Source organism: Callospermophilus lateralis, unplaced genomic scaffold, assembly GCF_048772815.1.
Source record: "Callospermophilus lateralis isolate mCalLat2 unplaced genomic scaffold, mCalLat2.hap1 Scaffold_82, whole genome shotgun sequence".
Lineage (NCBI taxonomy): Eukaryota > Metazoa > Chordata > Mammalia > Rodentia > Sciuridae > Callospermophilus > Callospermophilus lateralis.
Window position 1 is genome coordinate 5,666,158 of NW_027516260.1, and position 16,353 is coordinate 5,682,510.

Genomic DNA, 16,353 nt, shown 5'->3' on the forward strand with positions numbered 1-16,353 from the left:
TTTCTTTCTTTAGTGTTTTATAGTGTTCATTGCATAGATATTTTACCTCTTTTGTTAGATTGATTCTCAAATTTTTTTGAGGCTATTGTGAATGGGATAATTTTCCTGACTTCTCTTTCAGCTGATTCCTCATTGGTGTATAGGAACACAATTGATTTATTTGTGTTAATTTTATATCCTGCTACTTTACTGAATTCTAGCAGCTTTCTGGTGGAGTTTTTTTTGGGGGGGAGTTTCTAAATAGAGAATCACATCATTAGCAAATAGGGATAGTTTGAGTTCTTCTTTTCCAATTCATATCCCTTTAATTTCTTTCTTTTTTCTAAATGCTTTGGCTAGGGTTTCAAGAACTATGTTGAATAGATGTGACAAAAGAGGGCATCCCTGTCTTGTTCCAGTTTTTAGAGGGAATATTATTAGCAGTTTTTGATGATCGATGCATAGGCCCCTTGATTCATTATGGTTTGTTTGTGTTATTTTGTTTTTCTGGAGATGGAACCCAGGGCCTTAAGTATGTTAGACAAGCACTCTGCCACTAAGCTATATCTTCAGCCCCCAGTAGGGGTTCTTGATTCATAGTTGGAATACTCCTATAAGGAAAAAATTCTCGGCCTGTATTTTAGTAACTTTGTGGTATGGTTTTTATAGGAAAGCCAGAATAAATGCTTAATTCTTTCCCTTTACAAAATAATTATTTCTTCATTAGCATCTTCCAGCATTGATCAATTAGAGGTTTGCAGGATTTTTAAAAGCTGTTAACGAGTAAGCACTTTAAAACATATTTGATATGTTGATCTGTTTTAGTTCATTTAACCTCCCCTACCCTGGAGGCTGAGGGGTTGAACCCAGTGCCTAATCACTGGACCACATCCCCAGACCTTTTTATTTTTTACTTTATTTATTTTTATTTATGTTTTATTGTGTTGGGGATTGAACCCAGGGCCTTGTTCATGCAAGGCAAGCACTCTACCAACTGAGCTATATCCCTAGCCCTTTTAGTTCATTTCACTTATCCTTTTTTAATGCTCAAGTTGCCCAATCTTTGTAATGGGGATCTCCTCAACAACTACCTCCTGAGTCCTCCTGATGTGATGTTAACTGTCTCTGATAGCATCCTTGCTATCTGGCATGACAAGATGTAAATTTCTGCCTCAGACTTCAAATCATTCAGGTCATCAATGAATCCTGGTCATTTTAATGGGAAGTGGTATTATTTTCATATGCAATCTGAGCATATAGGTATTTATTAAACTTTTGTGTTTTTTTTTTTTTCATTTCTAGGCCATTTTGGTGGGCGGATATAGGAAGTAAATGATGTGTCTATGTATGTACGCACGTGTGTGTTTGTGTGTGTGAGAGAGAGAGAGATGAAATACTTTTTTAGTTCAAACTGATAACTGATACTTTCAATTCAAATTCAGGACTACAAGGTTTTTAACCTTTATCTGTATTTCCTTTCTTTCACTCCAAAACTCTCCTTTATCAAAAAAAAAAAAAAAAAAAAAAAAAAAACCAGGAAACTCTGGTATATATTTTTTTAAACAACAACAACAAAGGCACTCTATAGCCCTTGGTATTTTGAGAGAAATAAAATATTCAGGTAAAGCAGGAAAGGTGGTTTTGATTTCCACTAACCATTGCCACTGATTAAAGGGGAAGATGATAAGATATTTTCTATTAAGGGAGAAACTAATGCGTCAAAACTGAAATATACTTTGTACTTAGATTAAAGATTCCATTGTAAATGAAGGCTGCTCTATGGGAATGAAAAAGGTGAATACATCATTGTTAAGATATTACAAAAGATTTTCTGGGTTACACAAGAGTTTCGTAGGAATCTTAATAGAGGGAAAGAAACACTTGAGATCGCTGTTTTGCGAACATGCATAACTGATATCTAGATGCGGAAGAAGACAACTTCAGGGCCCATTTGCCCCAATTGGTCCAAGTTAGTGGAAATCTGCCAAGGGCAAGAAAAATGGGATCCTAGCAGAGCAAGTCAGATTTGTTCTCCTGAGAATGCCATACAGATAGTGAGTACAGAGACATCACCAGGTCAGCAGACACAGCTAGACTGATGATCTATTCTAAGGCTCATCAGAGTTCTAGAAGAACCACATAATGAGGACAAACTCAGCCTTGTTTCTGAGCACTTTTGGACATTTTCATGTCTTTTCAGAACCACACAAGTAATTGCCATACAAGTAAAAATGTGATTGTAGATCTTCAATCTACAGAAACATGACCAGGGAAATGAGAGAGCTCCATGGAGAAGGAGGAACATAATTTGAGCAGAATTCATTCATTCATTCATTCATTCATTCGTTCAACTACTCTTTATTGAATACCCACCCACTCTGTACCTTGACATTGTCTCATAATAGTCTCAAGTAAAATACGATTTCAAATCCTGGATTAAACACTCACTATGTAGCCTGTGGCAACTCACGTCCCTCTGTGCCTCAACTTTTCCACGTGCAAAATGCAGATGCTAATCGCTGCCTCAATGAGCTTCTGAAGTTAAATAAGGGAAAGTTCATATAAATGCATAACACAGTTCCTGGCAGAGGTACAGAGCTATGAAAGCTCAGCTTCCCTGCCTGCAAAATTCCACTTTTTTTCTGTAGATAAGGAGAGAGGGAGGGAGAGGGAAGGTGGGGAGGGCAGAAGACTTGAGAGGTGAGAATATGAGAGGGTTATTGCATGGAAGGGGACAATAACTAGAGAGATTCAAGTAAAATATTCACTCAGAGGCACAGAGGTCTGCCTGGCACAGTTCCCTCCTGCCCTGAAGCCACAGGTTGGCTTGCAGCTTAGAAATCACTCAGCTGCATCTATTTTGTTAATGAAGAAACTGAGACCAAGAAACAATGGAGCATTAAAGTCAATACAGCACTTAAAAAAACAAACATTCACCAGGTGGTGCACACCTGTAATCCTAGCAGCTCTGGAGGCTGAGGCAGGAGAATCGCAAGTTCAAAGCCAGCCCCAGCAAAAACCAGATGCTAAGCATTTCAGTGAGATCCTGTCTCTAAATAAAATACCTAATGGAGCTGGAGATGTATGTGGTTCAGTGGTCAAGTGAAGTTCAATCCCTCGTACTCCAAAAAATAAAAATAAAGACAAACAAACACGCTACAGGTTGAGAATACTTCATTTTGTTTTACTCAAACACATTCATTAGTAATAAGAGGAAAAAAGACTATGGTTCAGAAAACAATGACAAAAAGGCCGTGAAACTATAGACTGAGGTCCTATGACCACTTCCTGCTGGGCAGAATGAATTCACAACATTCTCTGAACCTGAGGATAAATATATTTATGTCATATAAATTGTTGCACGACTGTATATATTGAGGAGGACTATAAATGGTTTCACACATCCTTTTTTTCCAATTTTTTATTGCAATTTTACTTGTGATCCATTCACTCTTCTGTCAGAGTAAGCATTAAATAGTTGAGAAGGCTAAATCTTTATTTATGAATTATGGAGCTATATGACCTATGTGGTCACTCAGGGAAATTTTTGGTAGTTTCCTGACTGAAAAGCTACCTATAGATTAGAATTTAGTTATGAGAAACTAAAAGCTTAGCATATACACAAAGGAACCAACATCAAAGGTGATGCCCAGATCTGGCCCATTCTTGTGCCTCTAAGAAGTTTACCCAGGATCCCAGGGTGAGACTAATCCTGCCAGTTAGAAAATAGTGCTAACTCTGAACAAAGCTTGCACCAGATTTCTTCCTTCTGGAGAAAGGAGTCACATTCCCCCTTTTTAAGAAAAAGCATCTTGGGGCTGGGGCTGGGGATGTGGCTCAAGCCGTAGCGCGCCCATCTGGCATGCGTGGGGCCCAGGTTCGATCCTCAGCACCACATACAAACAAAGATGTTCTGTCCGCCGAAAACTAAAATAAATAAATAAATAAATAAAAGTAAAAAAAAAAAAAAAAAAAAGCATCTTTAAGAAAAAAGATGCTAAACACTAATTAGCTTGTTCTTCACAAATGTGGAACAACCTTTAACTAGAACGACACGCAAACATTTCTGAAGCTTCCTCTAGAAATCTATAATGATTATGTGCATGGAATTCTTCTTTGATCTTCTGAAACTTCAATCATTAAGGAATAACAAACTTCATCTGCTGCAGGTTGTCTCTTCATTTTTAGACAGTATTTATTTTGAAGAAGATCCAAGAAATTGTGCTGTGTATAAAGCAAATAAAATATTGCTCCCCTCACACTGTGGTTCCCGCTGTGAATGGATATGCAAAATCCCAAGAGGTAAAAATATTAATAAGGTTTTTACTTTATGTTTGAACTAATAATGTGTATAGCACTTTCCCTATTGAAGAGATCTAGAGACTCAAAATCGAAGCACCCTGAACCACAATGCCAACAACCTGCATGATGAAGCAAGTTTCACTATTTTAGTAAAGAATATATCACAGGGAACTGATGAAAGATAACCACCATTGCTGTATGCCGTTAGTTCACTAGGAATTAGGGCAAACAGCCAATATTACAGAATATTTATTATGCAAGTACAGTTAGAAAGAAACGTCACTGACATTACAAGCAAATAGGATTACTTGGGGCTGGGATATAGCCCAGTTGGTAGAGTGCTTGCCTTATATGCACAAGGCCCTGGGTTCAATCCCCAGCACCACACAAAAACAAACAAACAAACAAATAAATAAATAAATAAATAAATAAATAAATAGGATTACTTGAACCATGAGTAAGTAGAAGCCTGTAGTACAGCATGTAACATGCAGTAGGCTCGTGCCCTTTCTTCTTTAATCAGAAACCTTTCTGGGGGAAAAAAAAGAAAAGAAAGAAAGAAAACTCTTTGGAGCCTCCTTTTCAAGATGCAACTTGAACTGACCATATTCCAACAGCACAAAGTACCTGTTTTTTATAAGATTTTTTTTAAGGTGAAGTGAACTATAGTATGTGTAGAGCTGAAGTGAGTCAGAGACACCTGTGAAGACAGGTCAGTCCAGGTGGTTTGCTTTCACTTTACAGATGTGAGACCCAAGATTCCACCCTGGTACCAGTATGGTAAGAACCACCTTGGCATTTCTCAAATTTCTAATTATAAACTATCTAGGTGCTATTATATACCTTTATTATATTATCACCTTCCTCCAATTGAGCCTCTCTCTTCTCATGTATATCTAGAGCTAATTTGTTCAAATTAATAAGTCAATAATTAATTGAATAATTAATAATTAAAGTCATTAAATATGATTGAAGACTAATATCATAACTTAATTCCATTTTTAAGACACATGATTTTAAAATATCCTCCACCCTTGAACTTTGAATACTAGTATAAGTTTCTTATATGATGTAGAACAAAAAAGTAAATTATGTATTTATTTATATGTGTCCATGTCTGTGATTGTGTTTCTGTGTGTGCATATGTCCTGACCAGATTACAAATTTGATGTCAATCATGTATATTATAACTTTCAACAGATTTGGCACCATTTGCAGGTTTATTTTTCTTTCAGATGCGCCCTGGCTCTTTTATCAGGATGCAGAGTACCTTTTTCATACCTATGCCTCTGAGTGGTCTGCCTTTGAGTTTGTCTGTGGCTGGCTGCGCAGTGATCTTCTCACAATTCATTCTGCACATGAGCAAGAATTCATCCACAGCAAAATAAGAGCGGTACTTGAATATAATTCACCTTGAGAATTTCTCATTAGCACCTTCTTCTGTCCTTGTACAGGATTTTTTTTTTTAATTTGACTTCAGACATTCATTTAAATTTCAGTAAAAGCCATGGATTTTTGCGAATTGTTTTTCTTCCAGTTATAGAGATTAAGAGAAAATACTAGAGAGATTTACTATGTTGCTTAATCATTTCACATCTCATTATTTATTAGCAACGTTAGTGAATAAGTAAAGTTTATTGTTTTGTAAGTGCACTGATTATTTAAAACATATTTATTGAGAGCTCTCTAGGAACTAAGATTCCATCAGTGATTAAAACTGACCAAAATTCCTTCCTTTATGGAGTTTATAATCTAGTCTGGGATGAGAGATCATAATCAATACAAGTAAACAGAATTACATAATACATTAGAAAAGCATAAGTGGATAAATGCAATGAAGGAAAATATAGCTCAAATGAAGGATGAGGAATGCCTGATTGGGTGGAGGGATGACAGTTCTGATGTTTCAAATCTTACATCAATATATGACTTTTAAATTTGTAAAGATTCAACATATAGAAAATTACAATTTTCAGTTTCCACTTAAGATAAAAGACTAGCCTGAATCTTTTGAGGAACTAGGAACATACAAGACCTGACCTGATAAACAATAAAATAAACTGCCAAGGAATAGCATAGTCTTCAGTGCATGTCTACAGTTAAGATTTTCTAAGTTATCGAGCATGTTCCAGGCACTGTGAGATTTGTCACAAAAAAATGACACAAAAATGTAGGAGACAGTCTCAGTTTTCAAAGAAGCTGGAGATACACACACACACACACACACACAATACACACACAATATATATATATGTAAATATATATATACACATATATACTTCAAAACATCATGTTACACATGATAAATATATATACTTGATCTGGCAATTTTTTTCAGAATTATAAAATAAGATGCTAAAAATGAGAATGCAGTAAGTAAATTGGCAGCTCTAAGGAGGAAAAAATCTCCCTCCTAACTTCCCCTGAGAAAACTTTGAAAGCAAAGCCAGTCATTTTTTAAAATTTAACCATATTTCATAATCTCTCCAACTCTTTTAATAATCTTTTCATGTCTTTGTAAATTGATGGTTAAAATGAAGCATGTACTTATAGGAAAATATCTTTTCCCACAGTTCATGGAAATTATCCATTTCTTTATCCTTTGCGTTACACATACAGCCAGCAAGACACAGGCAAGTTGGGACTTCTGCCTCCTTATGATGGAAAAGCCAAGAAACAGAGATTAGGTGACAACCACTCGGTCCCACATAGACTCAGTAGCAGAACAACCCCTACTGCCAGCACCCTCCCACTATTGGATCATATGCTATTTTGCCACCTCTTTACTGCTACAAATGGAACACTCCAACCAAAACTGTCATTCATGTTCAATATCAACACATCACATACCACAATGTCAGAAAATTCATTTTTTTCTTTAGCCAGATACCAGACTCTGGCTGTAGGCGGTGATAACAGGAAATCAGGTGAATGGCTGAAAACCTGTCTACCACATGCAAAGTACACGTTCCAAAAGGAGCTATGATTTTGCAATACTTACTGAACAGAGCCAGACACTGGGCTAAGTACTAACATCTAATTCCACTTAATCTTTCCAAAAGCCGTCTGTGGAAAGTCTATTATTAGTATATTTTACAGATGAGGAAGCTAAGACTCAGAATAAGCTAAGCAACGTGGACACATAGCAACTAAACCAAGGCATTTGGAAAGGAACCCAGATCTTTTAAAAACCCTACACTATGCTGCCTGTGACAGCAGACAGCAGGTTCAGGGTGAATAAAAGCACAATATCTACACTATATTAAAATGCTCATTATAAAATCCCTTCCCAAAGGTGGCTGTCAGCTATGTCTCAGATGTGAACAGTGAAGGGCTTCTTTCCAACAGAGCTGACCTCTTCTTGGTATTTCTGTAGGTTTTCCCTCTTCGTCTTGCCTCTTAATTCATCTCCTAATTTGGGGGAGGTAGGAAGACAGTGGAGATAGCAAAGTTAATACCTCCCGTAGAAGAGAATATAAGGCTCCATGGGTTTAGCAGTTTGAGAAGTGACAGCCAATGCCATAATGTAGTTGAAGGCTCGGATCTAACCTTGCAGCGCCTTATTCAGCAAAACTGTAACCCTACCTATGCCTGTGGGAATATAGAGTGCCCTGTCAGTGTTATAGGTGACCTGTCCTTATGGGTATAGCCTTCTGTGCCACAAAAGAAAATTATTGGAAGATACACATTGTGGAGACTAAGAAAGGAGAATGAGGACTGTCTCTGTCCATTTGGGCTATTATAACAAAATACCATAGCCTGAAGGAGGGGAACTCACAGACAGCAAAATTTTATTTCTCACATTCCTGGAGACTGGGAGTCTAAGATCCAGGCACTGACAAATTCAGTGTCTTAGGAGGACCTGCTTCCTGTCCAAAGACAGCTGTCTTCTCACTGTGTCCTTACATGACAGAAGGGATGAGTTCACTCTCTGAGGTCCCTTTTAAAAGGGCACTAATCCCATTCATAAATACTTCACCCTTGCTACCTAATCACCTTCCAAAAGGCCCTTGGGGATTAGGCTTAAAACCTGTAAATCTGGGTGAACACAAACATTCAGCCTATAGCAGAGGCCAAGGGAAAGAGTATCAAATTAGAAAAATTAAAGTTGTAAATTTCCAAGCAATTAGTGAAGGTGTTGGTGGTATTAATGGTATCTGTTAATGTATAAGTAAGAAATCCCATAACTAAGAATGTCCTACTGCAATGGGTCAATCTAGGAGAAATTATTTTATTCAAGAATGAAGAGCCAAACTCATAGAGGTCATGCCACTTGCTTCTGTGGCACATCCATCTTATAAATGTAGGAAAAACTGTCATAAATAACTAAATGCTTTTTAAAAATTGTGAATGTGTTTTATATAGCTTCCCTCCCTATGAATAGTTATTATTAGAATAGCAAAGAAAAAAAGGTTTAGTTGGAGTATAAAAGAATTATGTACCGAAAACCTGGATACAATTTTTAAAATCTGAAGGAAAAAAAAACAAATTTTAACAAAATCTTTCCATCTTGTGGAAGAAATTAGCCAGTGCTTTCTCCCTGAAGTTTTGAATAATAGGCCACAGACACCATCAGAGTGAATTTTGAGTATTTCTTTGTTGAGTATTCTTGATAATTAGATAATGCCTTAGGTAAAAAGCACTTAAGAGTTGTTAGATATGAACACCTATCATCAGTTCACTTAGCTGTATTATATTTTATATTATTAACACAAAATTCGCATTTTTATATTATATTACACAATATTTGCATTTCAAAATGAAAACAACTTATTACCATTATTTTTTTTTATTTTTTTAGTTGTTGATAGATCTTTATTTATTTTTATTTATTTATATGTGGTGCTGAGAATTGAACCCAGTGTTTCACACGTGCCAGCCAAGTGAGCTACTGCTGAGCCCCAGCCCCTATTATCATTATTTTTATATTTTATTTCTAAATACCTACAAATATATATCAAATCCATTAGTCCTCCTCCAAAATATAATTTTAAGCCCTTAAGGTAACTTGATTTTTGCCATTTTCTATGGAAATGTTTTAAAAGGTGACAGGCTATTCCTCTTTATATAGTTTAGTAAATTAAATATATTGACTGTTGTATTTGATATCTTTTTGGTAAGCTCTTCCCATATGATGTTACCTAGGTACAACAAAACACAATTGATTTTATAAAATTCATGATCATATCACATTTATTAATAATGTTTCTATTGTTGTGATCTTGTACCTAAGCTAAAATGCAAAAGATCCATTTTTCACAGGGATTTTTCTGTCTGGGTATCTTCTAGCTTGTCCTGTGAAGCTTTGTGCCTTATCACAACAGGTCATGATGGGCTATGTGGGAGATGACTGTACCATAATTGAGGCGGTAATCAATATGCCTCTTAAGATGCAATAGTTACCATTTTCCTTTAGAGATCCTTAATTGGGGGAGTGAACAATCAGGCCATGATTTGCACTATCGTGGCACAGGAGTCCTCTTTAGATGGAATGAAATTGTTGTGGTTCTCCCACTAAGTTCCCAGGCAGTCTCAATGGACCCATTCCCAAGTCTGACAATGAGAATCTAAATTCAGCATGTAGGAACATGTCCACGAAACGACACCTCAGGGATCCAAAATTACAATTGTTCCACCTTGCATTATTCTCAAATTGCTGATGTGGCAGACAGCCACACTGTTTAAGGAGTAAGAATACCTGTTTACAAACTGGAATGTTAGCAAGCTATTAGGTTTTGTTGTATGATGACCTGAAATTCATGTGGAAATATAATAGATCTTAAAATTTATTTCCATCTTTACAAAAGAAACGAGTGCAGACTTAAATATATATGTCTTCAAATTAACAGATTTTAGCATAGAAAATTAAGTTCCAATTCAACACAAACATACAATTCATACATCATAAAAAATACTGACTCAGAGATCTCAGAGAAACTCCCTCCTTCTCTCTTATGGATAAAGAAGAAATTATAATTCCCTAGGTCATGAGTCCATTATTACATCAGCTGTAATGTGTGTTTATGTGTGCATACACACATGCATGTAGATTATATTTCAACTTTATACTTTTTGTGCTTAAGACTGAAGGATTACAACTGGTATAAAATTAATAAAACATATAAAGATAATTTTCTACTTGTCAGACACTGGAATTCTGTAGTATTCTTTTGTCCTGTATTCTATCTCTCTATTTGAATGCTATTACTGTTTAAAGCTTAACAATCAGACTAACACCTAAAATTCAAAATCTTTATTCTATTGATGTCTTTGTATCTTGAATTGTTTTTCAAATAAATGTGACATCTGCAATGAACTTCTATAATTCACTGAGAGGAAAACAACACTAATTTTTTAGTCAGAAAAAGAATCCATCTTCTATTTTACTTTTTAAAAACTCTTTAAATCCCTTTTACAGAGTTAGAAAATTTAGTTTCCATGTTGTATGGAACTAAAGTGATTTCAGTATTTGATTCCAATTTTCCTTCATAATGAAGGGAGAATATTTTAGAATAATAAAGTTTCAGGCTTTCTCAAGATCCTAGGCCTTAGTTCCTCTTTCTTAGATAATTGGGTGAAGTATTCAAGATTAGAAAGCTATTAGCCACAACTCCATTAATCTTAATGGTGAAAAGGGAAAACAAGGAGAATAAATGCTGACAGTTTCTTTATTTTATTTTATTTTTGTTGTTGTTGTTGTTTTCAATAGCTATCAAAGTATGGTGCAAATTGGTGGATTGGACTTCAAGAAGAAAGAGCCAATGATGAATTTCAGTATGAACCTAGATTAATTTGCACTTAATTTTGTTTGACAAGTTTTATGTAAAAAATAATTAGACTATATTTTAGCAATCAATTTGTTAAACAACCTTCAAACATTATCTTTAACTTATAAATTTTCATTTCCCTAGACAACGACATATTTTCTGAAGTCTACACCCATGAAACCATTACCCCATTCTGTGCCATAAACATATTCACACCTTAAAAAGTTTTGTCTTGCCCTATTTCTTTGCTTATTTTTGTGATAAGAACAGTTAAAATAAAATCTACCCTCTTAGAAAATATTTATGTGATACAATATTGTTAACTATAAGTGCTTTGCTGTATAATAGTATTTTTCTGAGTTTCACAAAATATTATACCTTTAATCCATGCCCCAGAACTCCAGAATGGTGTTAAGAGTTAATACTGTTTAAAGCTTAATGATACTTAAAGATGTAAAATGAAAGGCCCTTAAAGTTTTTAATTTTCCTACAGTTGGAGAGATGGATCACCAATAACATACCAGAATTGGGACAAAGAAAGTGAAAGATCTGTGAATAATCAGAGCCAGAGATTTGGCTTCATTTCTTCCATAACAGGTTATTGTATTTATTCTTGATTCAGTTTATACTACAGACTTTTCTGGAGGCTTGAAATCTCCTTTTTTATTATATCAGTTCAGTGAGGAGTTTGGTGACATTTCCGTTGACTGTGTTTAATGTCATAATCTTAAGGCTTAATGACATTCCTTCCATTTAATCCATGTACTTGTGTCCTTGAAAATAATGTACATCTAGATAAGTTCCTCCTCATGAGCCAAAACAGCACCAAAAATGGGCCCATTGAGACTGCTAAAAAAAAGTGCCTGACAAATCTGTTTTCTCTATGAAATTTCAATGTAGAACCATGTTTTTTCTATTTCTTGTATCCAATCTAAAGATATTCAGAACTTGAACCTCTATGAAATTTACTTCTATTTTCCCTAGCAAACATTTTGATTCAATTCGGCATTCTTTTGCTTTTTTTTTTCTTTTCTTTAAATACCTGGCATTGACTAAGCCTGCTTTGTGAGAGCAAGGGTTTACAAATTGGGTTTAAAAGCACACTGATGCTGAAGTCTGCTTTATTTTCATCAGCACAGAGCTTTTGGGGTTGCTTGTCCACTGTCTCCTCCCACACTTTCTAATTAAAGATCACAATATCCTGGAATCTAAAAGATTCATAACTAACCTGGGACCCATGTCAGGAGAGGGAAAGCAAACCTGAGTGGGAGGGCCTCTGCAGAGAGTTAGGAAAAGAAAACAACAGTGTGGTTAATCAGCTTGCTTTTGCCAGCAGGTGTCACAATAGCCTACAGAAAAGGGCTATTTTTTTGAGTCTGGGAAACAAGCAGCTCATCTGCATTGAAAATAGCATTCCAGCCCCTACTTTAAAGCCAGCATCTTTTTGGCTCATATTTCTGATACTAGACTCCTGAACTTGCCCTTACAATTTTCATGCATTCTGCCCTGTTCTGGAATTTATTACTTGAATGCTAATGAAATGCACTCTATATTCTGAAAACAACTCTTCTACAATTAAAATCAGTTTTCAGAAAGCTAAGGACTTGAGGATGTATCTCGCAGTGGACATGTTTATATGAGTCTGATTTTGTGAAGGGTCAATACTAGAGAACTACTAATTTCTTAGAAGTTCCTAAATTAATTTTTCTAAATTATTATACAGGTTGAGCACCCTTACAGGTAATGCTTGGGACCAGAAGTATTTAAGATTTCAGGGTTTTATGGATTTGGGTTATTTGAATAGGTTATGCCAGGTGAACATCCCTAAATCAAAATTCTGAAATCTGAAATTCTTCAAAATCTGAAACTTATTGAGCATTATTGCAGTGCTTAAAAAGTTTTAGATTTCAGATTTTTGGATTGAGGATGTTCAACCTGAATTTTCTAAAAATAATAATAATAAAGTGGAAATGATCATCTGTTGTTTTGGAACCTTTTTTCTGAACATTGAAGCTATATATCTGGAAACAAAAATATTACTCTATTAATATTATTCTACCCAAGTCAAATATTCTTAGAACTTTAATCAATTCTGGGATTTTAGTTGAGTTACTTTCATTTACTTATTTATTTATTTTTTGCATTAAAAATTTACATTCTTAAGAATTACTGATTTAGCACCTTTCCCAGATAGCTGGTGTCACTACAGTCAGTAATTAAATTTAATTTCATTTCTATATTTAAAGTAATAAATTTTGGAAAACCATAGCAGTTGCATAGCATGGAGGATACCTACAAAGAGTCACCACTGTTTCTGAGCCATTTCTAACCCACTCTCTCCTCCAGGACTCTGGGGCAGTGCAGACTGTTCAGTCTCTATGCCTAGCATTTGTAAGGGAACCAAGTTTTGGACCATTGAGAAGAAGAAAGAGATACCAAAAGAACATGGAACGTGTCCCAAAGGATGGCTATATTTTAACTCTAAGGTAAAATTGTTTTCAATGAGCTGCCTCTGTTGTAGCTTTTCACTTTAGAAAGTATTCAAAAAGTTGGGGTGACTTTAAAAAGCCATGAGTTATCCATCAGATCTAGACTGCTTTTGTCCAAGTTTCAAGAGATTGGAGAAGTTCTCCACATAGGAACAGATCTTTTGCAACTAAAAAGACTTTGACAAAAACAGTCTTGACACCACTCCTCATTGTATGCTCAGTTTGGTTCTTATTTTTGGCAGAGCCCTTCACTGTATTGAATGTTTCTTCAGGTGCGATGCATGTTTGTGCATGTGTGGTGTGTGTATTGTGTGTGCAAGTGTGTATGTGTGCATATGCAGTGTGTATGTGTGTGCAAATGTATGTGTGCACATGTGCCTGCTCGCCTATGTGTCTAGGCTCTGCTCCAAATGAGCTGTGAACTCCAGAGGACCCAGACTCGATCTTCTCCTTTTGTGTCTTCCCTGCCTGGAATCAGCAAAGAGCTCTATGCACCTGCAAATTGATGAACTAATAACTTAGCTTGGTCAATGTCATCTTGAGCCTCATAAAGCTGATGCTTCCATGCAGAATTGAATTTAAGAAAAAAAAATCGCCAGTGGGGATATTGTAAACCAGATTTATTATTTCTGATACTGCCTTCAATTAAGGCCTAGACTTTCCTTCCACTCCTTATGTTTTGTAATAAAAAAAAACTTTATAGGCCTTAGGTGGAAGTAATTAAAATGCATCCCAAATTTTAACTGTTTAACTCCTAGAGAATTAAAAAACCCAAACTGTGTCATAATTTTATATGCTAATAATGAATTGGTCTTCAATTGTGGACAGCCAATTTTCAATCTGAGTGTTCTGTTATGTTGGCAGGGCATTTTCTCCTTCTTTGTGATTTTCCTCTCATTGTTAATACATGAAATGAAGTCACTTGGATTTTCTACACAATTATTGAGCACCCTCTATATATTTGACACTGACTTAATTTTAATTTTTTTTTATTCTGTGGTAAAATACATATAACACCAAATTTGCCATTTTAAAACCAGTAAACAGTTCACTGATGTTAAGTACGTTCACATTGTTGTGCAAGGAATCTCCAAATTCTTTTGATCCTGTAGAACTGAAACTCTACACCCATTAAACAATAACTTCCTATTCTTTTTCCCCACACCACCCTGGCCCCAGACAACCACCATTCTGCTCTATAATCTATAGATTTGACCATTTTAGATACCTCACATAAGTGGAAGCATACAATATTTGTTTCGTAACTTGCATATTTCACTTAGCATAATGTCTTCAAGTTTTGTTCATGCTGTAACATGTGACACAATTTCCTTACTTTTTAAGTCTGGATAATATTCCATTGTATGTAAATACCACATTTTGTTTATCCATTCATCATCCATTGGTAGACATTTAGGTTCCTTCCAACTGACTTTGTTGAATGATTTCATATGCATTTCTCCTTCCTATTGAACTTTTAAAAGATACAGAATTACTATTAAAAATTTGCATATTGAATAATTGTGTTACCTTTCTAAACATTCACAGTAAACAGGCATTAGACTGAAAATCAACCTCACATTTTCTGTCCTGAATCTGGCAGTCCTACTCTTTCCTACACGATCTACTTCATATTAGAATTTAAGGACTGCATTGCAAATGATGATGGAACACACTGCCTTTCTGTTAGAATGGCCAAAACCTAGTACACTGACACCACCAGATGCTGATGAGGAGATGAAGCAACCACAATTCTCATTCATTCCTGTTGGAAATGCAAAAGGGTACAGCCCTGGTGGAAAATAGTAGGAATGTTCTTACAAAACTAATTATACTCTTACCATTCATTCCACAATCACACTCCTGGACAATTATCTAAGGAAGTTGAAAACAACATCTGTGTGAAGTCTTGCTTGTGGATAAAGCAGTTTTATTCATAATTACTAAAATTTAGCAACCAAAATGTCCTGCAGTAACTGAAAGGACAAATAAGAACTCTGATATATCCAGACAATGCAGTATCATTCAGTGCTGAAGTGTCAAGATCATTGTATTGTCTTGAACAACTAATAAAAAAAAAGAAAAAAAGAAACAAGCTATGGAGCTATGAAAAAACATGAAAAAAAAACCTTAAATGCATATTACTAAGTAAAAGAAGCCAATCTGAAAGTACTCCAATGCTATATTATTCCCACTACATGACATTCTAGAAAAGGTAAACTATATAAAGACAACTTAAAAATCAAGGGTTGAGGGCTAGGGAAATAGCTCAGTTGGTAGAGTGTTGCCTTGCATGTACAAGATCCCAGGTTCTAATCCCCAGCACCACAAAAAAAAATTAAGGGTTGAGGGGAGAGGAAAATATGAACAGGCTTAGCACAGAGGATGTTTTAGGCTCTGGAACACTCTATATGACATTCCATAGGGGAATACACCTTGTTATACATTGGTCCAAACTTATTCAATGTACAACACCAGGAATAACCCCCTAATGAAAACTATGGACTTTGGGTGATAATTACAGGTCAGTGTAGGTTCATCAATTGTAACAAATGTGCCTCGCTAGTGGGGGACCATGATCATGGGGGAGGCTCTGCATGTGCAGAACTGAGGAAATTATGGGGAAATCTCTGCCTTTCCTATTAATTTTGCTCCAAAACTAAAACTGTTTTTTAAAAATAAAGCCTTCAATTATAATAATATAAATAATAAAAATAATTGCCACATCAGCTTAGCCCCATGATAAAGTTGGCCTGGTGGCAATATGCAATATTTTCTAGAGTATACATTACTGTAGCATTGAGGTATACTATTTT

At 35.5% G+C, this 16,353-nt stretch overlaps 1 protein-coding gene across 1 annotated transcript in view; it reads left to right on the forward strand.

The window, feature by feature from the left end:
• Positions 1 to 16,353, forward strand: part of LOC143641001 (secretory phospholipase A2 receptor-like) — a 65,345-nt gene that overhangs the window by 31,643 nt on the left and 17,349 nt on the right. The window contains 6 exon segments of the mRNA XM_077108466.1: positions 4,149 to 4,281; positions 5,026 to 5,061; positions 5,517 to 5,674; positions 10,991 to 11,055; positions 11,542 to 11,645; positions 13,395 to 13,534. Coding sequence (XP_076964581.1) covers positions 4,149 to 4,281; positions 5,026 to 5,061; positions 5,517 to 5,674; positions 10,991 to 11,055; positions 11,542 to 11,645; positions 13,395 to 13,534 — 636 coding nt within the window.